This window comes from Anser anser, assembly GCF_964211835.1.
Source record: "Anser anser genome assembly, chromosome: 30".
Taxonomy (NCBI): Eukaryota; Metazoa; Chordata; class Aves; order Anseriformes; family Anatidae; genus Anser; species Anser anser.
The window spans coordinates 2163577-2187633 of NC_139751.1; the positions used below are offsets into that span (position 1 = coordinate 2163577).

The window sequence follows — 24057 nt, forward strand, 5'->3', positions numbered from 1 at the left end:
CTCAGCCGTTTCCCTGCTTAAAACCCATCCTAAGGCTAAACACTGCGGGTTTCCCCCTGTCCTTGCCTGGACCGGGCTGGCGTGATGTTCCTTTTGACCCCCGAAATCCTGCTCCCAGCTGAACCCCCTTTCGCATGCTCTCTCCCACCCCGATGCAGCTCAGGAAAGGAAATTCAGGGCTGGGTGCAGGCACAAGTGGGGATGGGATGGGGACGGGGATGGGGTTGGGATCGGGATGGGATGGGGATAGGGATAAGGACAAGGATGGGATGGGAATGGGGATAATGGGGATAAGGATGGAGATGGAGATAGGAATGGAGATGGGATGGGAATGGGGATAAAGAAGATGGGAATGGGGATAAAGAGGATGGGGAGGGGGACGGGGATAAGGGTGAGGATGGGATGGGAATGGGGATAAGGACGGAAATGGGGATAGAGATGGGATGGGAATAAGGATGAGAGTGAGGATGAAGATGGGATGGGATGCAGATAGGGACAGGGATTGGGATGAGGACAGGGACAGCTCTCCCAGGGTGACTCCCGCACTTGTTCCATTCCCCGGGGAGCGCAGGGCTCTCAGGAAGCAATCACAGCGCCCTGTGGGATGCGGGTGTGTGGGGCTGGGGCAGCCCCGTCCCAGCTTTCCGCCCATCGGGGCTGGCCTGGGAGGGAAAATGAGTTTAAAACCGGGAAAAAAAAAAAAAAAAAGGGATTGACCCAGGACACACATCCCCTAAAATGATTTTGTGGCGTCCCCAGGACAGGACAGCACTGCGCTGATGGCTTTGGTGCAGCTTCTGCCCCCCTGGGATTCTCTGTTGTCTACTATAGGGTTGAGCTCGCCCTGCAGCCTGCCCCGGGGAGCTTGGTGAAAGCCTCCCTCTCCACACCCCCTCCCAAAACACTGTCCGCAGTCCGTCCACGTGGGTGTCTGTCTGCGTGGTGCACGTCCGCACCCAGCACCTTCCCAGGGCATGCAGCAAGCGGGTCCCCAGCTCATCTGGGGGGCGCTGGGGGATGCGCAGCCCATCCAATTAAGGGGAGCAATTAGCGTGGACAGCGAGCCGGGGAGCCCCCCTCTTGCTGGCATTTGACTCCCGGGAAGAAGAGAACAAATGATCCATTAAGTTTCCATTGGCGGCACAGGTCGATGGAAATATTTTCTTGCTGTAAACTTAATTTTTATGGTTTGGGCGATTATGAGAGGAAGGAATTTGTTTTTCCACTGAGCTCTCACGTTTATTGCGGCAGAAAAAAAAAAAAAAGTGATTGCATGGGAGGCTCTGCGAGTTTATGAGCATCCACCAACCCAAAAGCATCATTTTTTACCTGCTTCTGTCCCAGAGCTATCGGGGCTGGAGGGGATGAGAAGAATGGGCTGGTTTGATTTATTTTTTTTTCCCCCCCAAAAAAACCAAATGGGTGCTCCCTCACATCCATTTGGAACTGGGGCAGGATGGTTTTTTTCCACTATTTTTTTTTTGTGCATCTGGGGTGCAGAGCCCCTAAAAAATTGGTGATAAATCCTGATAAATCGGTGATAAATCCTGATAAATCGGTGCAAAAGGACCGGCACCCCCAGCAGCATGGAAATCCTCGGGGAAAATGAAGGAGAAGGAAGGGACGGTTGGAAAAGACGAATTTCTCTGGTGCCAGGAAAAACCCTGCGAACCCAGCGACTGCAAATGAGAGGCAATTTCCCCCTTAAACGCTGCGTTTTGGGGTAATTTGTCTGCAGCAGCGCAGCCGGGTTCACTTTTCCTCGGCCGAACCCGGCGGCAGCGACTCCCCGCAGCAAATCCCCGCGTTCGCAGCCGGCGCCTCTGAGCGCTGGGGGGGAAAAAAGCCTGGATTTGGGGTTTAGCAGCGGGGTGCACACGGGTGCTGGTGTGCTGCTGCTGCTCCTCGCCGGCTGAGGCGACATCTAGTGAGGCTGCGGCGAAGGACGGAGTGTGCCAGGTGTGCACGGCCCCGTACCAGCACCCAGGGCCTCACACCAGCACCCAGGGCCTCACACCAGCACCCAGGGCCTCACACGGCCCCGCACCAGCACCCAGGACCTCACACAGCCCCGTACCAGCACCCAGGGCCTTGTATGGCCTCGCACCAGCACCCAGGGCCTCCCACAGCCCCACACCAGCACCCAGGGCCTTACACCAGCACCCAGGGCCTCATACGGCCCCGTACCAGCACCCAGGGCCTCGTATGGCCACGCACCAGCACCCAGGGCCCCACACCAGCACCCAGGGCCTCACACCAGCACCCAGGGCCTCACATGGCCCCACACCAGCACCCAGGGCCTCACACCAGTACCCAGGGCCTCATACGGCCCCGTACCAGCACCCATGGACTCGTATGGCCATGCACCAGTACCCAGGGCCCCACACCAGCACCCAGGGCCTCACACCAGCACCCAGGGCTTCGCACGGCCCTGCAGCAGCACCCAAGGCCTCACACCAGCACCCAGGGCCTCGCACCAGCACCCAGAGCCTCGCACGGCCTTGCACAAGCACGCGCAGCCTCGTGGGGTTTGCACAAGCACGCGTGGCTTCGCACAGCCTCATACTGGTGGGGTATGTCCCCATAGTGGTGCCGATGGTGGTTCCATACTGGGGGAGTGTGCACCTGTACTGGTGCAGGGAGGCTCCGTACTGCGATTGATTCCCCAGTACTGGTGTGGGGACCCCCATACTGGGATGGGTGCCCCCGTATTGATGGAGGAGGGTTCATACTGGGATGGGTGTTTCCATATTGGTGCACGGGGGTTCATACTGGGACCTGTGCCCTCATACTGGGATGTGTGCCCCTATGCTTGCTGCTGGGGAGGGCTCATACTGGGATGGGTGTCCCCCATACTGGTGCAGGGGGACTCTATACTGGGATGGGTGTCACCCATACTGGTGCAGGGGGACTCTATACTGGGGTTTGTGCCCCCATACTGGTGCAGGGAAGCTCCATAGTGGGACAGGTGCCCCTGTACTGGTGCAGGAGGGCTCCATACTGGGACAGGTGCCCCCATACTGGTGCAGGGAAGCTCTGTACTGGGATGGGTGCCCACATACTGCTGCAGGCAGGCTCCATACTGGGACATGTGCCTACATACTGGTGCAGGCAGGCTCCATACTGGGACGTGTGCCCCCATACTGGTGCAGGGGGTCTCCATACTGGGACAGGTGCCCCCATACTGGTGCAGGGGGGCTCCATACTAGGACAGGTGCCCCCATACTGGTGGAGGGAGGGCTCCGTACTGGGATGGGTGCCCCCGTACTGGTGCAGAGGGGCTCCGTACTGGTATGGATGCCCCCATACTGGTGCAGGGAAGCTCCATAGTGGGATAGGTGCCCCAGTACTGATGCAGGCAGGCTCCATACTGGGACGTGTGCCCCTATACTGGCTGGGGAGGGCTCATACTGGGATGGGTGCCCCCATACTGGTGCATGAGGGCTCCAGACTGGGATCAGCGAACCCACGGTGGACCCCCCCCGCCGCGCATGCGCGCTCTCTCCCGGCGCCCAGCCCCTTGTGTGCGCATGCGCGGGCAGAGAGCGGCGAGCGCGGGCAGTGCGCATGCGCACGAGGACCCGCCCTTACCTCGTCCAGACCCCGCCCACCAGCGGTCCCCCACCCGGGAGGTTCACGCGCATGCGCAGTGCCGGACACGCCCCTCAGCCCCACCACAGGGTGGGGCCGTGGGCCCCGCCCCTCGGCCGCCCGGCGCATGCGCACTGATGGGGAGCCGCGCCCAGGCGGGGCTCCTCTTGTCGTCACGACGGGGCGGGGCCTACAGGCCCCGCCCACTGCCTCGCGGGCGGGGCGGGGCCGCAACGCCCCGCCCGGCACGCACGGTGGGCGTGGCCTCTGCGAGGGGGCGGGGTCTGCGGGCAGCCACCTCCTTTCCGCACTGTGCGCCTGCGCCGGCAGCGGAGGGGGGCGGGGCGAGGCTTAGGCTCCGCCTCCCTCTTCCGCCCGCGTCGTCGTCATAGCGACGGCGGCTGCGCGGCCTGCGGGGAGGCTGCGGCGGTGCGGGGGGGCCGCGAGGGGCTGGGGGGGGCTCCCTGGGGGGGGAGGGTCTCGTTGTTTTGGGGTGAGGGGGTCTCTTTTTGGGGGATGGGGTTTGAGGGGGGGTCTCTGTTGGGGGAGGGGACGAGGGGGTCTCTTTTTGGGGAGGGGGGGTGTGAGGGTCTCTTGGGGAGTGTAAGGGGGTCTCTTTTTGGGGGGGTCAGGGGGGTCTTTTTTTGGGGAGGGGGTGTGAGGGGGTCTCTTTTTAGGGGTGGGGGGCAAGGGGGTCTCTTTTTTGGGGATGAGGTTTGAGGGGGTCTCTTTTTGGGGAGGGGGTGAGAGGGGGTCTCTGTTTTTGGGGGAGGGCAAGGGGGTCTCTGGGGGGGAGTGTGAGGGGGGTCTCTTTTGGGGGTGGGAGTTGGGGGGGTCTCTTTTTTGGGGGGTGAGGTGGTCTCTTTTTGGGGAGGGAGTTGAGGGGGTCTTTTTGGGGTGTGTGTGAGGGGGTCTCTTTTTGGGGGTTGGGGGGTGAGGGGGGGTCTCTTTTTTTGGGGGGTGAGCGGGGGAGTGGTCTCTTTTTTGGGGGGGGGGGAGTGGGGGAGCTGAGCCTTTGAGGTGTTCCTGAGCCGGGTGCCTCCTTTGGCAGGGTGCTGGGGGAGCTCTCCCTGAGGGGAAAGGTCTCTGGGGTGGGGGCTGGACCCCTGGGGGAGCTTTTCTGATTTGGAGGGGGGTCTCTGTGTGTTGGGGGGTTCCCTAAGGGGTGCTGGGGGGGGGTTGTCCCTGCTGGGGGGGCTGCCTGCGGGCTGGCTTCTTCCCCTCGTGCCTGTATTTCAGGGCCAGGTCTCCCGGCCTGCCAGAAAACGTCCCTAACGGCCCGCGTCCCCGTTGCAGGCACAGCAGCGATGGGGGCTGCGCTCTCCCTCTCCGCCGGCAGCGCTGCCCCCCGGCAGCAGAGGAAGGCTGGCGGCAATGACGACAACGACGACGACGACTTGCTCGACAGCCGGGACCGCAAGGAAGACATCGCCAAGTTCCCCTACGTGGAATTCACGGGGCAGGACAGCATCACCTGCCCCACCTGCCAGGGCACTGGCTGCATTCCCACAGGTGACCGCTCCCCTCGCGCCTAAAACCAAAAAAAACCAACAAAACAAGCGGGCAGAAATGTTCCTTATTTAAGAAGTGATCTCCGCCTTGGTTATCGCGTTCCTTTCTCTTTCCAGAACAGGTAAACGAGTTGGTGGCTCTCATACCCTACAGCGACCAGCGGCTCCGCCCGCAGAGAACGTAAGTGTGTAGTAAGAGTGACTACACCTCCGGGAGGAGCAGACAGGGCTTCTTTTTTGTCATGTAGTACCAGAGCTAAACACTTTACACAGTCTCTGGCCTTTCCTTCACCTACTGGCTTGTTTTCACTGAAGCATGCTAAGAAATACAACTTTTAGCTTTTAAATATTTCCTGTTAAATCCTGCTGTAGGGGTGAGCATGGAAACAGTCATCCTACTCACGCCCGCCGTCCCTGTGCTCTTTACTGAGGGTTTTAGAAAGAAACCGCCTTACCGACAGCAAAAACACACGCTGTGAAAGCACCACGGGGGCAAGAATGCTTCTTGAAGCAGTTTGCTTTTTGGTAATGAGTAGCTAAAGGGTGATCGGTTTTGAGCAATTTCAGATATCGAAAATGTTAGGGCAGCGCTTCTGGGCCCCTTTCAGGGAAGAACAAATAGGTGGTTTTTTTGCTGGCTAGGCTGGGTTTCAGCTGCGCGGCGTCTCACGGTTGCAGATGTTCGGGCAAAAGCTGTGACCCCCTTTCCTGCCTCTTCCAGGAAGCTCTACGTCCTGCTGTCGGTGCTGCTCTGCCTCCTGATATCAGGGCTGGTCGTTTTCTTCCTGTTCCCCCACTCCGTCCTGGTGGATGACGGTGGCATCAAAGTGGTTCGAGTCTGGTTTGACAAGAAGAACTCTGTTGTCATTCTTGCCATCACGGTACAGTTTTTCTGCCCCTCTGTTCCCGAGGGAACGAACCCCGTGCCGAGCCGAGCAGAAGGTCGCTGCTACCCGTCTCCCCTTTCTCCGTCCAGGCCACCTTGCGGATCAGGAACTCCAACTTCTACTCGGTGACGGTGACCAGCCTGACCAGCCAGGTGCAGTACATGAACACCGTGGTGGGGAGCCAGCAGATCACCAATGTCTCCAGCATCCAGCCCCTGAGCGACAAACTGGTATTTGTCTTTCTGTACGCTTGTAATACGTATTACAAGCATCACTAAATCGTGTGAAACCTGTGCGGTATTACGAGTTACCTGGAATATGGTCGGGCTATACCTTAAAGCTTTGCTTAGCAAATACTCTCATGGCTACAGTAGGCTGGGCTCTGTGCACGCCAGCTGAAATGTAATAAGATGGAAAATCCACCCCTTTCAGGCTCTTTGAGTGTGCAAGCTGCATGTGGACGTGTTTTTCTCTTACAGGTGAATTTCACGGTGAAGGCAGAGATGGGAGGACCTTTCTCTTACGTGTAGTGAGCATCCACCGTTCTTTGTGTATGGCTGGGGAGTGGGAAGGTTTCGGCTGCTTTAATTAGCATTTGCTCGGGAAACTACCAGCTTTCTGCTAACTCTCTGAAAAGCAACTGCTTGCTAGAAATTACTTGAAAGGCCGCCCTGTCAGGATGTTGTGACGGGGTTTTGGACGCTGTCTTGAATTGAGTTAGCACCGAGGGGAAAACAACATCAGAAGATACCGAGAAGCAGGCTGCTTAGCCTATCTATGCTGACCCATTTCTTTGGTTTGGTCTCTTCCAGTTTCTTTTGCACGTTTCCCAAGGTGAAGGTGCATAACATAGTCATCTTCATGAGGTAGGCTGCTTTCTGCTCTGCTCCTGACTCAAAAAGGGAATTGCTGCCACAGCAGATCAGGGTGCACGAGGAAAATCCTGCTTGGCAAGCACCCCAGCCTGGTTCCCTGTGTCAGCTTTAATCCAGACCAGTTGACACAGTCGGGTAAAATGTGAGGCAGGGAGGAGAGGACACCGGATTGCTCTAAACTCAGTTCCCACCTGATGGGTGGCGTGGGGCCGCACTCGCCAGCTCCCTGCAGTGAGCAATCCTGGGCGCGCTCGCTGAGTGAAAATCTGAGAGGATCCGCAGCTTTTGAGGGTGGGAAGAGGAGTTATGTGACGAACGCAGGCTGCTGATTGCTTTAATTTAATAGAGGGGGTCTCTGCCACTGGTCCTGTCCCCGCTAAGCCGCTCTCCCCTCCCTCAGGACATCGGTGAAGCTCTCGTACATCGGGCACGTGACGCAGAGCGCTTTGGAAACCTACCACTACGTCGACTGCAGCACCAACTCCACGGCTGCCCCGGATCCGCTGCCTCTGCCAGCCCCCTCGACGCAAGGCGCTGCCGAAGCCCAGAGCAAGCCCTGAGCTCGCTGCCGCTGTTCCCTGTGAGCGCGGAGGGGTTCCCCCTGTGAAATCCGTAGCTGTAGAAAGGACTGGACACTTTCAAACGGAAGCAGAAGGGATTGTGACTGACTTTGGGGGATACCTGAAAGCTCTGGGTCCCTCTTGCACTCTTTGGCATGCAGCTGGGCTGCACTGCTGGCCTGTCCCCCAAATCCACTTCGGGTGTTGCTCATGTGCAGGCAGATGGGTCCCTTCCAGAGTAAGGGGCCTGCCGGGCCTGCCTTCCTTCCCAGTTCCAAAGAACTGGGTTTTGGGTAGGGAAACTGGACTCTCAAGCTCTGTGCTTTGTGGTCCAAGGATCTGGAGTTGAGTTTTGCAGCTGTTCTGAACTTAGCGCTGTTCCTAGTCCTCCCAGAGCAAACTGACGAGTTCTGAGCAATTAATTTACTCCAGTTTTGCTCAGTGGCAGTGTGTCACTGGCATGTTTCAAAGCAGAACTTGATTTAAAAAAAAAAAAAAAAGGGATGAAGCTTTGCCAGGAAAGCACAGGCAAGGCGTTCAGGCTTTCACCTGTGTAACTTGCACTAGGAGGAGGAAAAGGAGCTGAAAGCAGCAGGGCACGCTTTCTGCCTTGCACAGATTTTGCTTTCTGGCAGCTGAGGCCGCCTGCAGCGACCCGACACCAAACGCCGCGGCCCTATTGAAGGCGGCTGCTCGGTGTGCACGGGGCCTTCGGCAGCTGGGGGGGGGTCTCTGGTGTTTTGAAGCTGGGGAATGCACAGCTCAGTGCTGCTTTGTACTCGTGCCTGCTGCAGATTTAAACTGATTTGGTGGAAGGTAGGGGGGGAGTTTCTTGTTTCAAAGGCTCACCTCGCAGGAGCCAGGCAGTCCCGAAGGACGGTAAAGCAAATAAATCCGACGTGAAAGCTCAGCCTGCCGCAGTTCTTCTGCAGGCTTCTCGCCCCGTTTGCAGCTTGGAGGGTTTCATTCTGCTTCTGCCCTTTGTAGTTCTTCTGGAACCCCATCACTGCAGCCCCCCGCGTTTCCTCTCTGCACGCACCTACGCCTTTCTCCAGCCCTCTGTTGGAAGCGAGCGCGTGGAAGCAAGGCGCAGGCAAAAGCTGTAAGGGAAGGGGGGGGGGGGGGTCTGGTATTTCTCAATGAAGGACGCTTTGTTTTGGGAGAGTGTGAAATAAAAATACCCTCTTGTTTTCTAAGAGGTGGCGTTTTTGCCTCCAGACTTTCTAGAACTAAATTATTGAAGCGGGGTTGTACTGTGCCGCGTGGTGTCACCTCGCTGGACGTGAGGAAATGCTGTGACCTGTGGCGATCCAACTTTCTCCTAGAGAGCGCTCCGTGCGGTGACGGGCATCGTGCCATCTCTTGCCCAAAAGCACCTTGTCTCTCGCTGATGATTTTGGGAAACGAGGGCCGAGAAACTCGAGAGGTGAAGCCGTGGTGCCCTCGGGGTGCCTCCGTTCCCACATGGGACAGCAGGGACAGGATTCACAGCCCCGCGCTGTGACTGTCACGCTGCCCCTTCCCCGGTCACAAGCCTCTCACACGACTTGGGTAAAACCCCTGTTCACTTCTCATAATTATGATGAGAAGAGTTTTCTTTGAGGAAGAGGAGGAAATGGCCTGCTCTGCCCTTTATCCAGCTTGCTTCCTGCCGCTCGGCAGCCTTGCAGCGCCTGGTCCGGGCTGACTTGGTGTCCTCGCGGGTGGCAGAGCCCCCTGCTCCCCTCCTCTTGCTGCAGATAACCGAGGCTCCTTAAAATCAGAGCTGCTTTTAGCTGGGAGGTTTTGGGGGGCTCGCTGGGTGCCTGCAGGAACCCAAATCCTGCTGCTTGGCTGAGCAGGAAAAGCGCTGGTGCGACCGAGAGCCAGAGCACTGATAATTGGGGGTGCCCTCCGGGTCATGTGGCAAAGCACTTGGCCTTTTAAAGGGCATTTATTTTGAAAATCCTTCTTAATCCTCCAATCCCTTTTAATGAATTTCTTCTGCCAAATTATTTTTTTAAAGATCCCAGCCCTGGGAAGCTGCCTTCGGTGCTTTAGCAGGAGTGGGCGGCTGCTGCGGTGCCAGCTGTGAGCGTTTAAAAGTGAGGTGAGGGCCCCGAAGTAGCATTTTTAAAGGGGTTTTTCATCCTTTAAAGTCATAATTTCTCTTAATGAGGCTGCGGTGCCCGTGCTGTCGACTGAGGAGAAAGGCTGGGGTTTTAACAAAAGTACTGTCATGAAACCTGCAGCCCCTGAGCCCGCAGCTGCCCGGTGCGTCCTGCTCATAAAGCTCGAGCACGTTTGCAACTCTTGGGGGGTCAGTGGGCTAATTTTCTTTAAGATAGTTTAAAAAAAGAAAAATAAATCTGGGGCTTTTCCTCTAATTAGCGAGCTGCTTAAGAGCAGCATTTACATGCGTAGCTTTTTACGAAGCCCTAAAGGCAGAGCTGTTTTTACAAGTCAGGGTGCGCGCCCTGTGGCTGTGAACGCCTCCACCATCAGCAGAGCAAAAATCTCCCCTTAAATTGTGTTTCTGCGTGTCCTAAAGGGGCCGAATTCCTTGGGGACGAGGGGAAGGGGTGGCAGGGGGCTGAGGAATTAGTCCCTGCACCTGGTTTTTGACAGAAATGGCGGAATTATTCACCTCCCAGGACTCCATCCACCCACAGACCTCTCTCTGCTCAGCCCCTGGCTCTGGCTGTGCTGACCTGCGCCGGACATGGCCTCAACCTCCCCTTCCCCACTGGTTTTACTGGTTTCCTCCAACTGGTGTCCCTAAAACCCGGCCCTGGAAGGGAGAGCACTTGCCTCAAGGCACCCCGGCGCTGTTTTGGGGTGCAGGGGGACGAGCAAACCCCAAAAACCGGGCTGCTGTGTTCGTGCCTGGTGCTTTCAAGATTCGTCACTTGAAATATTTTTTCCCCTCCTTTTTTTTGAAGGTTTTGTGTTGTTATTTTATTTTTTTTTCCCTTTATATGAGGTATTCTCAACGCAGAGAGTCTGAGATTTGACCTTAAACCCTTAACAGCTGCAAAAGGGGGAGAGGGGAGGGAAGGGCAGGGGTTAGACCGCAGCAAACACCGTGGGCGAGAGAAAAAAACAACGCGCACAGCCACTTGACTTTCCACCAAAAGTTTTTTTTTTTTTTATATCAACTTGATGTTAAAAAATACAGACTTGTTTTACAAGAATAGCACCATTTTTGTTGTATTATACATTAGCACTCCTGCTGGTGATACACAGGGGGAGGGAAGGGGCTGGGGGGGGGATTCGTGATACCTGCATTTGCCAGATCCCTTTGGCGGGGAGGGGCCGTCGTACATGCCAGTTAGATTCCCACCTCCACCCGACCTAAAAAATAGGCCTTCCAGGAAGGCAATAAATAAATAAGCCCGTGGTTTTATGTCGCAGTCTGCCCCGTGACGGCGCTGGAGGGAGGCGGTGGTCCCAAGCGCGAGGACCGAGGGTCGTGCCAGCCATTCAGTGCAGAAGTCGTTGGAGTGATTGGGAAGGACGGGTCCGTGGGGTGGGATTGGTTTTCTTTTACGGTATTGGGCTGGATTTCTTTTTTTTAAAAAACAAAAACAAAAACAAAAAAACAAACCAAAACAACCAACGAACAAACACACAAATAAAACAATCCTTTTTACAAGAAGCAGACGGGGCCGATATCCACGCCAAACTCCTGCTCGGCGCCACCAATGTCCATAGGTGCAATATCTACAATGGGCAGGCGCGAGGTCTTCTGCGACCGGTACTCGATGACTGTCTTGCCCCATTTGCCAGTGTGTTTCTGGGGAGAGAACGAGGGGCAGGGATGCCGTCAGGTGCTCCGGGGCCATCCGAACCACCGGGCAGCCTCAGGGGTCCGACCACAACCCCCCGGGCTCCGTCCCCGCCGCCTTACCGTGCAGCCGTCCTCCAGGACGCTGTAGGTGAACCTGCTGTTGCCCTCGGCTCTGATCTCCACGTCGTTGGAGCCCTGGATGAGGAGGGCTTTCTTCAGGTTGCCCGTCTCCTCGTCCATGTAGGCGATGCTGTTCTTGCAGTGGTAGGTGACGTTCTGGGAGCCCTCGGTGGACAGCAGGCGGAGGAAGGTCAGCTGGATGCTGGCGGTGTTGGGAGACAGGCTCTCATCGCCGTAGCTGAACTGTGGGGAAGAGGCAAGAGAGGTTAAAGCCCGCGGGCATCACCACGGCAGGTTATTTCCAGCCACCCTTGAGAGGGGACCGTCGAGTTTTATGTTCCCAGATGGCTGCAAAATCTTTGCCAAAAAAAAAAAAAAACCCACAACAAAATTTTGACTTGCAGAGCTAAACCGACCCGACTCCACGCTTTCAAGCCTGTCCTAAACCAGCTTCTCCGTCCCCTAACAGCCCTAATCCATCTGCTTCCCATCACATCCACCGAGACAACCCCAAGGAAGGCGTCCCACGTGGAATTAACCCCCCCGAAACAGACGCCCACTTACGTGGAAGCCGCCGTTGATGGTCTCCGCGAACCAGACGTGCTTCTTGTCTTTGGTCTTGCTGGTCCACCAGTTCTTCCTGGGGATGCTGCTGGGGGTCGGGTAGACGCAGGTCTCGCCCGTCTCCATGTTGCAGAAAACCTTGATGGCGTCCAGGGTGCAGCCCTGGTTCGGGTCGATCCAGTAGTCTCCTGCAGCAGGGGGGGCACAAACGGCTCGCTAAGGGGGCTCGGGGGGGTCGGAGCGAGGAGCCCCGGGGCTGCTCTCGGGTGCCAGAGGCTGGGGAGGAAGGCAGGGAGAGGGGAGGCCGCGGCGGCGGCGGCGGCTCTTACCGCTCTTCCAGTCGGGGTGGCAGAGCTTGATGTCGCGGCAGGTCCTGGCCGGGTTCTTCTTGGAGCCCTCGGGGCTGCGGATGCTCTCGATCTGGTTGTTGAGGGACTTGAGGGTGGCGTCCACCTCGACGTCGTGCTGCCGCAGGCCACCGGCGGCTTCGTCCGCCCGCATGTAGCGGATGGGGTCGGGGCCCTTCTCCGTCTGACCCAGGCCGGCGAAAGCTGACATGTCGATACCGGTGCCTGGAGGGCCGGGGGGGCCGGGGGGCCCTGGGTTTCCAGGAGGACCCTACGGGAGCAAGAAGATGCGATCCTGACGGGCTGCTCCGCCAGCCGGACCCCCTGCCCTGCCTCCCGGTGCCGGATCTCACCGCAGGACCAGGTTCGCCGCTCCGTCCGCGGGGGCCGGGGGGGCCGATGGGGCCGGGCATGCCGTTGGAGCCGTCTTTGCCGGAGGGGCCGACGGGGCCGGGGGGACCCTAGGAGAGAGCCCCAAATTCGGGGGGGTCAGGTCGGTGCAGGACCTCAGGGCAGGGGAGGTGGTGGGGAGCCGTTAGCTCCCGGTGGGGGCTCGTGGCTGGAGGCGCCCGGGGGGGGGGCATTGGGAGCTCCTTGGCCTCTCGCCACCCCAAGTGCCACCGTCAGGACTTACTCTGGGACCGGAGGGACCAGCAGGACCAGCAGCGCCTTGGTCTCCAGAAGGACCCTGTGGAGGAAGCGAGGGTGGGCGTTCGCACCCCCAGGGCCAAGCAGGCTCAGCCCCAGCAAAGCCTTCGCGCGGGCTCGGGGGTCCCTCGGTGGCCTCAGAGACCCTGAAGGAGCCGCGTCCTGCAGCGGGGCTCAGCGCTGAGATCCCAAAAACAACTTACGGGGGGTCCGGGCAGACCCTGCAGGCCGGTGAAGCCGCGGTGGCCCTTCAGCCCTCTCTCTCCAGCCTCTCCAGTCTCACCCTTGTCACCGCGAGGCCCTTGGGGACCCTGGGAGTGGGGAAGGGGCCGCGTCAGGCTCGGGATGGCAGACCCCTGCCCAAGGCACCCAGGACCCTGTGTGTCACACGTGGGACGTGCCAGTGGGCTCAGCACCACTCACCGGCATGCCTCGAGCGCCAGCAGGACCGGAGGGACCCATGGGCCCTTGTGCACCCTGCGGGGAGAAAAGAGGGAGTCAAAAGGAGCCAGGACGGGGGTCGTGCCAAGAGGTGCCAGCACCCCGAAACACCCACAGCCTCGGGGCCAGGAGGACGGGGTTTGGGGGGGCATCTGAACCAGCCCCACGTGCCTCACTGCTGTTCCCAGCCCTGCTGGAATCCGCGACAGTGAAAATCAGCAGCTGTCTTAGTGGGGCTTAACGACAGCTTTAAATATGCTCAGCCGGAGCATCGGAGCACGTAAGGAGCCCCACAAACAAACGCCCTGGCAGATTTTGCCTGCTTACGGCTCCCCAGGCGTGCTCTGAGGGGGCTCTGGGCACCGATGGCTCCTCGGGAAGATGCTCCGAGACTCAAACAGCTCTCGAGGCACCGCTGAATTAGCAGCAGCCGCTAACAGCGCCGCCTGGCTCTCCCAATTACACCGCGCAGCTAATTGCTCCCAGGGAACCGCTGTCATTTGCTTGCCTAATCTGCGCTCGGGGTGGCTGCCGGCTCCCGTACCGAGACCTTAAACCCAACGAGCCCTGGCACTCACCGTCTCGCCTCTGTCTCCTTGTTTGCCAGTGGGACCAACGGGGCCGGGAGCGCCGGGGGCACCGGGAGCGCCGGGGGCACCCACGGGGCCGGTCTCGCCGCGATCGCCCTGCGTGCAGACAGCGGGGTGGTCAGACCCGTGCGAAGCTTTGCGGCTTTTTGGTGCCCGGAGAGCGAGCACCAGGGGGGAGCCCGCAGCAAACTCACCTTCACGCCGGCTGCGCCGTCTCTGCCTGGGGGTCCGTCAGCACCGGGGTTGCCCTGGGAGGAGAAGAGGAGGAATTACCACCCTGGGATGGCGCAGGATGTGTGCAAAGCCGCCTTTCGAGGCAAAAAAATGCTGGTGGAAAGGTGCCGGAGAGCTCCAGGAGCTGAGTTACGCCCGGGGCTCATGGTGATGCCCGGTGCAGCCGGCGTCACGGCGTGGCTGGAGGCACCGATCCGCTTCCCCGGGGTTTTTCCCCAGGGAGGGGTTCGCCTACCTCACGCCCAGGCTCGCCAGCAGGTCCTGTCAGGCCGGGGGGACCCACGGGGCCGGGGGGGCCTCGGTCGCCCGCAGAGCCGGGTGCTCCTTGCTTCCCAGGTTCGCCCTGAACGAGGGGAAAAAAGCGCGTGAACGGGAGAGGTTCGCCCACCGACCGCTTTATTTTGAGGCTCCCAGACCCCTCTGCATCCACCAAGCTCCGAGTATTTCCCCGTCCCGGCTGCAGGGCTTGCACCAGCGGCTCCTGGTGGGGAGAAGCCGGCTCTGCACAACCCCACACGGCACCCGGACACGGCCGTCCCCAGGGTGCTCGGGCAGCACCAAGGGGCTGGTGGCCCCGAGACGTGCTCCGGGGTGCTGCAGCCCCCCGCGTTTCAGCCCCCGATGAGGAGTCACAGCACCCAAATTTGCGGTGCTGAGCTCGGGACCGCGGCGGGGACCGACTCACCGATGGCCCTGGCAGCCCGGGGAAGCCTCTCTCGCCACGCTGTCCGGGAAGACCGACGATGCCGCGCTGTCCTGCCAAGCCTTGGGGACCGGGGGGGCCGTCGGGACCCTGCGGGGAGGCAGAGGGGGGCGGGATCAGACCCGGTGGGACAGCACTGTGCAGCCGGGTGAGCACGGAGAGAGGTGTCCCCCCCCAAAAAACCTCACCGCAGGGCCATCCTCTCCGGGTTCGCCTTTCTCGCCAGGGGGGCCAGCAGGGCCTTGGAGCCCGGGGTCGCCGGCACGGCCCGGGGGACCGGCATCGCCACGAGCACCCTTGGGACCGTCTTTGCCAGCAGAGCCAGGAGGGCCGGGGGGGCCTGGGTTACCCTGCGGGCGAGGAAAACAAGGTTGGTGCAAACAGAGGAGGCTTTTCCACCTTCATCACCCACATCCCGATGCTGCTTGGGGTCTGGCTCTGCTCCCGGGCCTGAAAACCCTTAGAAAAGTCCTTTTTTTACGGGCTGATGAACGGCCAAGAGCAGCCTGGGGACCCGGAGACCCAGCTGCCCACGCGGGGATGCGCCGTCCCCTCTGCCTGGCACGGAGCAGGCGGCACCCAAACCCTGCGTGGGGGCGATCCCGGACACCCCCCGACTCACATTAGGGCCGGGTGGTCCCACGCGGCCGGCGGCTCCGGGGAATCCTGTGGCTCCCTGGGGAAGGAGAGGAGAAACGTGGCTGAGACGTGACGTCCCGCGGCTGCCCCTTCCCCAGCCCGCAGCCCACCCCCCCGATACTCACGGGGGGACCCTGAGCGCCGCGGGCTCCTTTGGGACCAGTTACACCAGTGGGACCCTGGGAAGGAGAGAAAAGCGGGTCGGAAACGCACCTGGGGGCTGCAATGCCTGCAGCGGGGCTGTATCGAGGCCATGCCCCAAATTTCATGGCGTGGGGTCTGACCCCGTTTGGGGGCTGTACCCACCTGGGGGCCGGGTGCGCCCGAGGGACCTTGGGGACCGGGAGCGCCGGCGTCACCCTTCTGCCCGGGCTCTCCTTGCTCGCCTTTGGCACCAGGTTGTCCGTCGGCGCCCTGCGTCCGGGGGAAAGCAGCCGCTGTGAGCGGGGAGAGGATGCTGGATGGGTGCCGGGGGGGGGGACAGGGCTAAAATACTCACCGGGGGGCCGGCAAATCCAGCAGGACCGGGGGCACCGGGCTCGCCACGCTCACCCTATTTGGGACAGATGCCGGGGTTAACGGTGGGGACGGGGGGAGCGCGGCCAGCGGCATCACCGCCAGCGCCCCGGGGGCTGTGGGTGTCGCACTTACGGGGGCACCGCGGGCACCGGCAGCGCCAGATGGACCGGGGGGGCCGGATTCACCCTGGAAAAGAGAGGATGGAGAGGTGGGGGCGTTGGTGGCATCTCCGTGGGGAGCACTGTGGGGCGTCTCGGTGCAGCCGTGGGGCTGCCCGGGCTCTCACCTTCTCGCCGTTGGGGCCAGCGGGGCCGGGGGGACCGATGGGACCCGTCAGACCCTACAGGAGAGAGAGAAATGAGGACGTGGCCCCCGCCAGCATCCTTGGCCGGCCGCTCCCGCCGTGTCCCCAACCCGCTTACGCGTGCGCCGTCCTTTCCTGGAGCTCCCTCGGGACCCTTCTCGCCGACGTCTCCCTGCGGGGCGAGACAGAGGTGCCATGAGCCGAGCTGAGACCCGACACCCCTGGGGACACCCACGGGACGTGTCACCTACCCGGTCACCCTTGGGGCCGGCGATGCCAGCTGCTCCTCTCTCGCCAGGCATTCCCTGAAGCCCTGGGGGACCTTGGGCGCCGTTGGGGCCGGCCGGGCCGGTTGCACCCTACAGCGGAGCAGAGGTGGGGGTCATCGGGGTGCTCACGGCGTCGCGGACCCGCGGTGACACCGAGCCAGCTCCCAGCGGGTCCCCTCGTCACCCACCTTGGGTCCGTCGGTGCCTGGCGTGCCGGGGAGCCCGCGGGGACCTTGCAGCCCTTGTGCGCCGGGGGAGCCACGCTCACCGGGGAAGCCGCGTTCGCCCTGGCATGGGTGGGGGGGGGGACAGCGTTAGAAAGAGGCCACGAGGCCACGGTGAGGGTCGCGGCGCCCTTGGCAAGGACGTCAGGAGGGCAGAGCATCCGTCCTGGAGGGGACTGGGGTGTACTGGGAGGACTGGGGATGAGCTGCGGTGGAGGCTGAGCCAGCGGGACTGGAGGAGCCTTGGGTGGGGGAGGACGGACTCTGCCCGTTCCCCACCGAGCCCCCCCAGAACCCCCCCATGGGACAGGGAGAGGCGTCCTGTCCCCAATCCAGGAGCGATACTTACTCTGGGACCGACGAGACCGGGGGCACCGGCTTCTCCGGGAACACCCTGCGGGGATGGGGAAGAGCCGGGGGTCAGCACTGGGGGGGTCAGGGGGCGCTGAGCCCCCACGTGCAGCCGGGGGGCGATGGGGAGGAGGGAGGGAGGGGGCCTCACCTGGTCTCCGGGTTTGCCGCTCTCTCCGGGGGGACCTGGTGGCCCGGGCAGCCCCTGGGGGGGCAAGCAGCGGTGTTAGGAGGGGTGCCCACGAGCATCACCCCGACCCCAGCACCCTGACCCCCCCCGTGTGCCCCCACTCACCTGGAAGCCGGAGGGACCGGGGGCTCCTTGCTCTCCTCTCTCGCCAGCGGGACCCTAGGGAAGGACGGCGGTGACGGCCCCGAAACCCCCCTGGGGATTCCAGCAGGGGGGGATTCGCAGCCCTTCGCCCACTCCAAAATTTTGGGGAAAACCGAAATCATGGCGAGGCGTGGGGCAAAATCCCCGCACCCCGACCCCAGGGGTCTCGCCCGCCCCAGATCCCCAGCACGCGGGGGGTGCCCAGATCCGGGGAGGGGGGGCTACGACCCCCAGCCCCATGTGTCAGCCGGGTTTTGTCCCCAAATGAAGACGCTGGTGACACTCACGGCAGGTCCGGGGGGGCCGGCAGCTCCTGTCTCACCGTCCTTGCCAGGAAGACCCTGTGGAGGAGAACCCCCCCAGCTCAGCTCCATCCTGTGCCTCAGTTTCCCCCCCCCCAGGGGCAGAAGCTGTTTCAGATGAAGAAGCCCCCAGGTGAGGTTCTTGGGGGGGGGCAGCACAGCAGAACCAACTCACCCGCAGCCCCGGGGCACCGGGCAGTCCTTTCTCGCCGGCTTTTCCAGGCTCGCCCTAAAGGGAGGAGAGGGGCGGCGGTGACGGGCGTGCACCCAGCCCTGGCCTTCGTGGCCCCTTTTTTTTGGGGGGCAGAAAAATGCCCCAAACTTACATTAGCGCCTTTGGGACCGGGGAAACCCATCACGCCGGGCTGCCCGCGAGCACCCTGCGGGCCGGGGGGGCCGGGGCGGCCGTCCTCGCCGGGAGCGCCCTGCGGGGAGGGGGACGTCAGTGTGGGGGTCACGGCACCCCCCCCCTCCCCGAGACCCCCGCCCCGTGGAGCATCACTTACGGTCGGGCCGACTTTGCCTTGAGGTCCAGCATCGCCTGGGCGGCCGGTGAGACCCTGCGGACCCCCCAGAGAGAATCTTTGGTGACCCCAAATGCTTCTTAGCTAAGCCCCGAGTGTCTTAAGTAGCCCCAAAGAGCGTCGTGGCAAACCCCAAAGAGCCCAGGAGCCTCTTTGCTAAGCCCAAAGAGCATCTTAACTAATCCCAAACGCACCCTGCCTCACCCCAAAGAGCACCTTAATTAGCACCAAAGAGCACCTTAACCCCAAATGCACCTTAACTAGCCCCGAGGTGCATCTTAACCAGCCCCAAACAGCATCTAAACCAGCCCCAAAGAGCATCTTAACCAACCCCACAGCATCTTTACTAACCCCGCAGCATCTTTACTAACCCCAAACGCATCTCAGCTAATGCCAAAGGGCATCCCAACAGGAACTGAACCAACCCCACCGAGCACCTTAATGCCAAAGGGCATCTTGGATAACCCCAAATGCTCCTGTGAACCAACCCCAAATGCACTCTAACCAACCCCAAATGCACTCTAACCAACCCCAAATACTCTTTAACCAACCCACAAGCTCCTGAACCATCCCCAAATGCTTCTTAACCAACCCCAAATGCACTCTAACCAACCCCAAATGCCCCTTAATCAGCCCAAATGGACTTTGACCAACCCAAAATGCACTTCAACAAACCCAAATGCACTTTAGCTAACCCAAATGCCCCTTACCCAACCCAAATGCCCTGTAACCAACCCAAATGCCCCTTAACCAACCCAAGTGCCCCTTAACCAACCCCAAATTCCCTTTAACCAACCCCAAATGCCCCTTAACCAACCCAAATTCCCTTTAACCAACCCCAAAGCTCCTGAACCCTCCCCCAGGAGCCTCCTTGCCGACCCCAGCAGCCCCCACCACCGTCCCCTCGTGGCTCTGCCCCATCCGAGTCCCCCCCAGACACCACGAGCAGCCCCTGCCCATGCCCCCCCCCAGCTGCCCCCACCCCACGGGGGGGTGCAGGATGCAGCCCCCCCCCAGCTCTTACCCTTGCTCCAGGCAGCCCAGGCTCTCCGGGACGCCCGGGGTCACCGGTGGCACCCTTGGGACCAGCGAGGCCAGCGGGGCCGCGTTCACCCGGAGCACCCTGTGTGGGGCGGGAGGGGTGGGGGGGACACAGGCGTGAGGTTTGGGGGTGCAGGGGGTGGTCTCCACCCCCAGGACCCCCCCCCATAACCCCGATGTCCCACCTTGGGTCCAGCCAGCCCGTCTTGCCCGGGGAAGCCGCGATTGCCAGGAGCACCCTGTGGAGGAAGGAGAGGAGCGAAATTAAGATGAGGGTTTTTTGGGGGTGGGGGGGGCGGCACCTCGCCGAGGGGGGGGTCACGCACCCTCTCTCCGGGGGGGCCCACGGGGCCGGCAGCACCAGGTTCCCCACGGGCTCCTCTCTTGCCTTCCTCACCGGCCGGTCCGGGGGCACCTTGGGGTCCTGCGGGGCCCTGAGGAAGAGGAGGAAAACGGGTCAAAAAGCAGCAATCCAGGACGGGAAGGGGAAGGGGGGGGCGGGAACAGCCCGTAGACACCGACCACCCCCCCCCCCACAAACAGCCGACCCCGGGGGTCCGGACGGGAGCCCCTCGCCGTGCCGCGTGTCACGATGGCGCCGGGGCTCAGCGGCCCCGCGGCGGGGATCCGGCCCCGCGCATTGAGGCTGGTTAATGAAGCGACAGGGGAATGTCCCCGGCCCCCGGGGACGAGGGGGGGGCCGCGCCGCGGCGTAACACAGCGCCTATTGTTCCCCCCCCCCCCCCCCGCCACGGGAGGGGGGACGCTGCCCCTCGAGGGGCCTCGTTAGGGGAAGAGGCTCGTTAGCCGAGCCGCGGAGGACCCGCGGCCGGGTGGCACGCCGCAGCGGGGTCCCCGGCGTGGCGGGGGCTGGATGTGTGTCCCCCCCCCCGTCCCCCCCCCCAGACTCACCGTCTCGCCCTTCGGTCCTTGCTCGCCTTTGAAGCCCGCGATGCCGGGTTCTCCCTGGGGAGCGAGAGGGCGGTGGGCGACGGGGGTCTCGGTGTCCCCGCGGCCGTCCCCGTCCCCGCTTCGTTCCCATCGGAGTTCCTGTCCCCGTCCTTGTCCTCGTCCCTCTCTCCATCCCCTTTTCCATCCCCTCTCCTGCCCCCATCTCTGTCCCTGTCCCCACCTGGATCCCTGTCCCTGAGTCCCCATCCCTGTCCCTGTCCCTCTCTGAGTCCCTGTCCCCACCCCATCCCTGTCCCTGTCCCCATCTGCATCCCCATCTTCATCCCTGTCCCCACCCCATCCCTGACCCCATTCCCATCCCAATCTGCACTCCCGTCCCCATCCCTGTCCCCACCTTCACTGGCATCCTTGTCCCCATCCCCTTTCCTGTCCCCTTCCCTGTCCCTGGCCCCATCTTCATCCCCATCTGCGTCTTTGTCCCCACCCCATCTGTCCCCCCCCCCATCCCCACCTGCATCCCCGTCTCCATCCCTTTTCCTGTGCCCACCCTCATCTGTGTCCCCTGTCCCCATGTCCTGAGTCCTGTCCCCAGCCCACGCCTGTTCCTTTCTTAATCCCCATCTCCATCCCTGTCCCCATCCCTGTCCCCCACCCCATCCCTGTCCCCATCCCCTTTCCTGTCCCCATCTTCATCCCTGTCCCCCACCCCATCCCTGTCCCCCACCCCATCCCTGTCCCCTACCCCATCTCCATCCCTGTCCCCATCCCCTTTCCTGTCCCCCATTCCTCATTGCTGACCCCAACCTCAACCCCTCCTCCTCATCCCTGTGCCTGTCCCCATTGTCATCCCTGTCCCTATTGTCATCCCTGTCCCTATCCCTTTCCTCCTCCCCATGCTCATCCTCTTACCTTGTCCCTATAACCACCCCCATCCCCATCCCATCCCCATCCCAACCCCATCCCCATCCCATTTCCATCCCATTCCTGCCCGTTCCCCATTTCCATCCCGGTTTCCATCCCCATCCCATCCCAACCCCATCCCGACCCCATCCCAGTCCCTGTCCCCATCCCATTTCCATCCCATTCCTGCCCCTTCCCCATTTCCATCCCATCCCAACCCCATCCCCACCCCGTCCCCATCCCATTTCCATCCCATTCCTGCCCCTTCCCCATTTCCATCCCATCCCAACCCCATCCCCACCCCGTCCCCATCCCATTTCCATCCCATTCCTGCCCCTTCCCCATTTCCATCCCATCCCAACCCCATCCCAACCCCGTCCCCATCCCATTTCCATCCCATTCCTGCCCCTTCCCCATTTCCATCCCATCCCAACCCCATCCCCACCCCGTCCCCATCCCATTTCCATCCCATTCCTGCCCCTTCCCCATTTCCATCCCATCCCAACCCCATCCCCATCCCCATCCCCATCCCCATCCCCGTCCCACCCCTCTGGGGACCACAAACAGGTCCCAAGAGGGTGACCCAAGGGTGCCTGGGGGGGGGGGTCGGGGAGCACCCACAAGCGGGTCCAGACTGGGGGCAGACCCTATGGCAGAGGGGGAGGGGCCTGGGGCAGATGGGCGGGGGCATCTGGCAGCGGGCAGGGCCACGGCCACGCTCCCTCTCGGGGGGGGCTCCGGGGGGGCTCTTACCGTCTGTCCCTTGGGTCCCAGCGGGCCGGTGGCACCTTGGGGTCCGGGGGGGCCGCGGGGGCCGGGGAAGCCTGGAGCGCCCGCGATGCCCGGGGCACCCTGCGGGCAGCCGGCGGCCGTCGGGGGGGGGGCACGGCACGGTCCTGTGCGCCCCCGCCCCCGTGTCCTGCGTCCCCTGCATCTGCCAGCGCAGCCCCCAGCATCTCATGTCCCCCCCCCCCGTGCTCCCCAGGACCCCACGACACCCATCCCACATCCCCCAGTATCCCGATGCCCCCCAGCATCCCGCATCCCCCAGCACCCCCATGCCCCCCAGTGTCCCCATGCCCCCCAGTGTCCCAATGCCCTCCAGCACCCCCATGTCCCCCAGCACCCCCATGTCCCCCAGCACCCCCATGTCCCCCAGCACCCCACATGCATCTCCACACCCCCCATAATCCCCCCCCCCAGCATCCCCACATCCCCCAGCGTCCCCACATCCCCCAGCGTCCCCAGCATCCTCCCACATCCCCCAGTCCCCCCCGTCCCGGTGACCCCACCGTCCCCACGTGTCCCCCCACCCCGTCCCCCCGTCCCCGTCCCCACTCACCGCCGAGCCCTTGGCGCCGGGGATGCCGTCGGTGCCTGGGTTACCCTGCAAGAAGGGAACAGTGAGCGCCTCGTGCCCGTGCCTCAGTTTCCCCACCTCCAGCAGAGGACACCCCCCCCCCCCAAACACCTCGCTCAGCCGATCGCGTCCCCATGACGCAAGGCCCCCCGGTGCCCCCTCCCAGGCCGGGGGGGGGGCGCGTGGGGGACAAGCCACCAAAGTGGGGGCCACGTCCCCCCGGGGGGTGACGCCGAGAGCGATGGCACTTACGGGGGCGCCGGCGGGGCCGGGGGAGCCGGGGGTGCCGGATTCGCCGCGGGGACCTTGGGCACCCTCGGGACCTCGTGCGCCGGTGGGGCCTGCTTCACCCTGCAGGGAGAGAAGACGGCGGGGGGGGGGGACGGGGGGGGATGGGGGTGAGATGGGGGTGAGACGGGGGGATTTGGGGCGGCCGTGCCTCAGTTTCCCCTCCCCTTCCCTCCCCGCACCCCCCCTCTGCTCACCCCTTACCTTTGAGCCGGGGGCGCCGGGGAAGCCGGGGGCTCCGGCTGGGCCAACGGGTCCCTGGGGGAGAGAAAAGCGTGGGGGGGGCTGCCCCTAGCTGGGGGGGGGCTCCCGGGGGACCCCGCTATCTGCCCCAGGGCGATGTGGGGTCCGGCGGGGGGGGGTCAAAGCAGCCCTGTACTTACGGGGGGTCCGGCGGGGCCGGGGAGACCGTCGTTGCCGCGAGCACCCTGGGGGGAGACGGCAGCGGGGGTCACGGGGGGGGGCTCGGGGCACCCCGCCCCCCCTGCAGCCCCCTGCCGCCGGGGGTTGGGGGGGGGGCACCGGGGGGCCTCGCACTCACCGCAGCGCCGGAGGGGCCGGGACGTCCTCGCTCTCCTGGCAGCCCGCGGGGACCCTGAGGAGGGGGGGGGGACACACGGCGTCGGGTCGGGTTTGGTGTGGGGGGGGGGCACACACAACCCCCCCTCTCCACCTCCCCCGTGCCTCAGTTTCCCCATTTCCCAGCCCGAACACTCACCATGGGGCCGGGGGAGCCGTTCTCGCCGGGGAGCCGGATTCACCCTGTGGGGGGGGGGAGAAAATGAGCCTCGGGGGGGGGCAAATGGGGGGGGCGCACACCCCGAGGCCGTGGGGGTGGTCGCCCCGCGCTCACCTTGGCTCCGGGAGCTCCTGCCTCGCCTTTGGCACCGTCCAAGCCGGGGTAGCCCTGGGGGGGGCACAAGGGGGGGGGCAAAGAAGGTTGAGGGGGGGTCACCCAAAGGGACACAAACGGTGGGGGGCACCCGGGGTGCCATTGTTGGGGGGGGGCACTCACCCGGTGGCCTTTCACTCCGGGGAGACCGGGGGTCCCGGGGAAGCCGCGAGCACCCTGTGGGGGGAGGAGGGTTGGGGGCAAATTAGAGGAGGGGGGGGGCATAAAAAAAGGTGGGGGGGGGGCGCTGAGCCCGGATCCATCCCGGTGCTGCCTTACCTGGGGGCCGGGGGGGCCACGTTCGCCGGATTTGCCGGGTTTGCCTGTCTCGCCCTGCAGGGAAATGGGATTTTAAGGG

At 62.7% G+C, this 24057-nt stretch overlaps 2 protein-coding genes across 2 annotated transcripts in view; one reads left to right on the forward strand and one right to left on the reverse strand.

Annotated features, from left to right (window-relative positions):
• The first annotated feature begins 3873 nt into the window (after nucleotides 1–3873).
• Nucleotides 3874–8622, forward strand: TMEM106C (transmembrane protein 106C). The gene is made up of 8 exons (XM_083814186.1): nucleotides 3874–4020; nucleotides 4888–5103; nucleotides 5220–5283; nucleotides 5824–5983; nucleotides 6079–6219; nucleotides 6469–6518; nucleotides 6802–6855; nucleotides 7265–8622. The coding sequence occupies exons 2-8, from the start codon at nucleotides 4899–4901 to the stop codon at nucleotides 7422–7424; spliced, it is 834 nt and encodes a 277-aa protein (XP_083670312.1). The 5' UTR covers nucleotides 3874–4020; nucleotides 4888–4898; the 3' UTR covers nucleotides 7425–8622.
• A 2364-nt stretch (nucleotides 8623–10986) lies between these two features.
• The window catches only part of COL2A1 (collagen type II alpha 1 chain), a gene marked incomplete at its 5' end in the record, with an annotated part of 18001 nt that continues 4930 nt past the window's right edge, over nucleotides 10987–24057 (reverse strand). The window contains 44 exon segments of the mRNA XM_083814351.1: nucleotides 10987–11199; nucleotides 11314–11556; nucleotides 11878–12065; nucleotides 12207–12495; nucleotides 12578–12685; nucleotides 12859–12912; nucleotides 13076–13183; nucleotides 13296–13349; nucleotides 13892–13999; nucleotides 14098–14151; nucleotides 14373–14480; nucleotides 14823–14930; nucleotides 15029–15190; nucleotides 15463–15516; nucleotides 15605–15658; nucleotides 15786–15893; nucleotides 15979–16032; nucleotides 16131–16184; nucleotides 16285–16338; nucleotides 16421–16474; nucleotides 16554–16661; nucleotides 16760–16858; nucleotides 17145–17189; nucleotides 17298–17351; nucleotides 17442–17495; nucleotides 17768–17821; nucleotides 17958–18011; nucleotides 18109–18207; nucleotides 18289–18342; nucleotides 19331–19429; nucleotides 19533–19586; nucleotides 19674–19781; nucleotides 20260–20313; nucleotides 21913–22011; nucleotides 22502–22546; nucleotides 22772–22870; nucleotides 23012–23065; nucleotides 23191–23235; nucleotides 23349–23402; nucleotides 23526–23554; nucleotides 23557–23569; nucleotides 23661–23714; nucleotides 23823–23876; nucleotides 23979–24032. Coding sequence (XP_083670477.1) covers nucleotides 11053–11199; nucleotides 11314–11556; nucleotides 11878–12065; nucleotides 12207–12495; nucleotides 12578–12685; nucleotides 12859–12912; nucleotides 13076–13183; nucleotides 13296–13349; nucleotides 13892–13999; nucleotides 14098–14151; nucleotides 14373–14480; nucleotides 14823–14930; nucleotides 15029–15190; nucleotides 15463–15516; nucleotides 15605–15658; nucleotides 15786–15893; nucleotides 15979–16032; nucleotides 16131–16184; nucleotides 16285–16338; nucleotides 16421–16474; nucleotides 16554–16661; nucleotides 16760–16858; nucleotides 17145–17189; nucleotides 17298–17351; nucleotides 17442–17495; nucleotides 17768–17821; nucleotides 17958–18011; nucleotides 18109–18207; nucleotides 18289–18342; nucleotides 19331–19429; nucleotides 19533–19586; nucleotides 19674–19781; nucleotides 20260–20313; nucleotides 21913–22011; nucleotides 22502–22546; nucleotides 22772–22870; nucleotides 23012–23065; nucleotides 23191–23235; nucleotides 23349–23402; nucleotides 23526–23554; nucleotides 23557–23569; nucleotides 23661–23714; nucleotides 23823–23876; nucleotides 23979–24032 — 3699 coding nt within the window. The 3' untranslated portion in view covers nucleotides 10987–11052.

What these genes read in the sequence shown, in the direction of transcription:
- TMEM106C (XM_083814186.1), top strand. Translation starts at nt 4,899, where the DNA reads ATGGGGGCTGCGCTCTCCCTCTCCGCCGGCAGCGCTGCCCCCCGGCAG. An exon ending in AGCCCCTGAGCGACAAACTG is followed by an intron (nt 6,220 to 6,468) that starts GTATTTGTCTTT and finishes TTTCTCTTACAG; the next exon opens with GTGAATTTCACGGTGAAGGC. An exon ending in AACATAGTCATCTTCATGAG is followed by an intron (nt 6,856 to 7,264) that starts GTAGGCTGCTTT and finishes CCCCTCCCTCAG; the next exon opens with GACATCGGTGAAGCTCTCGT.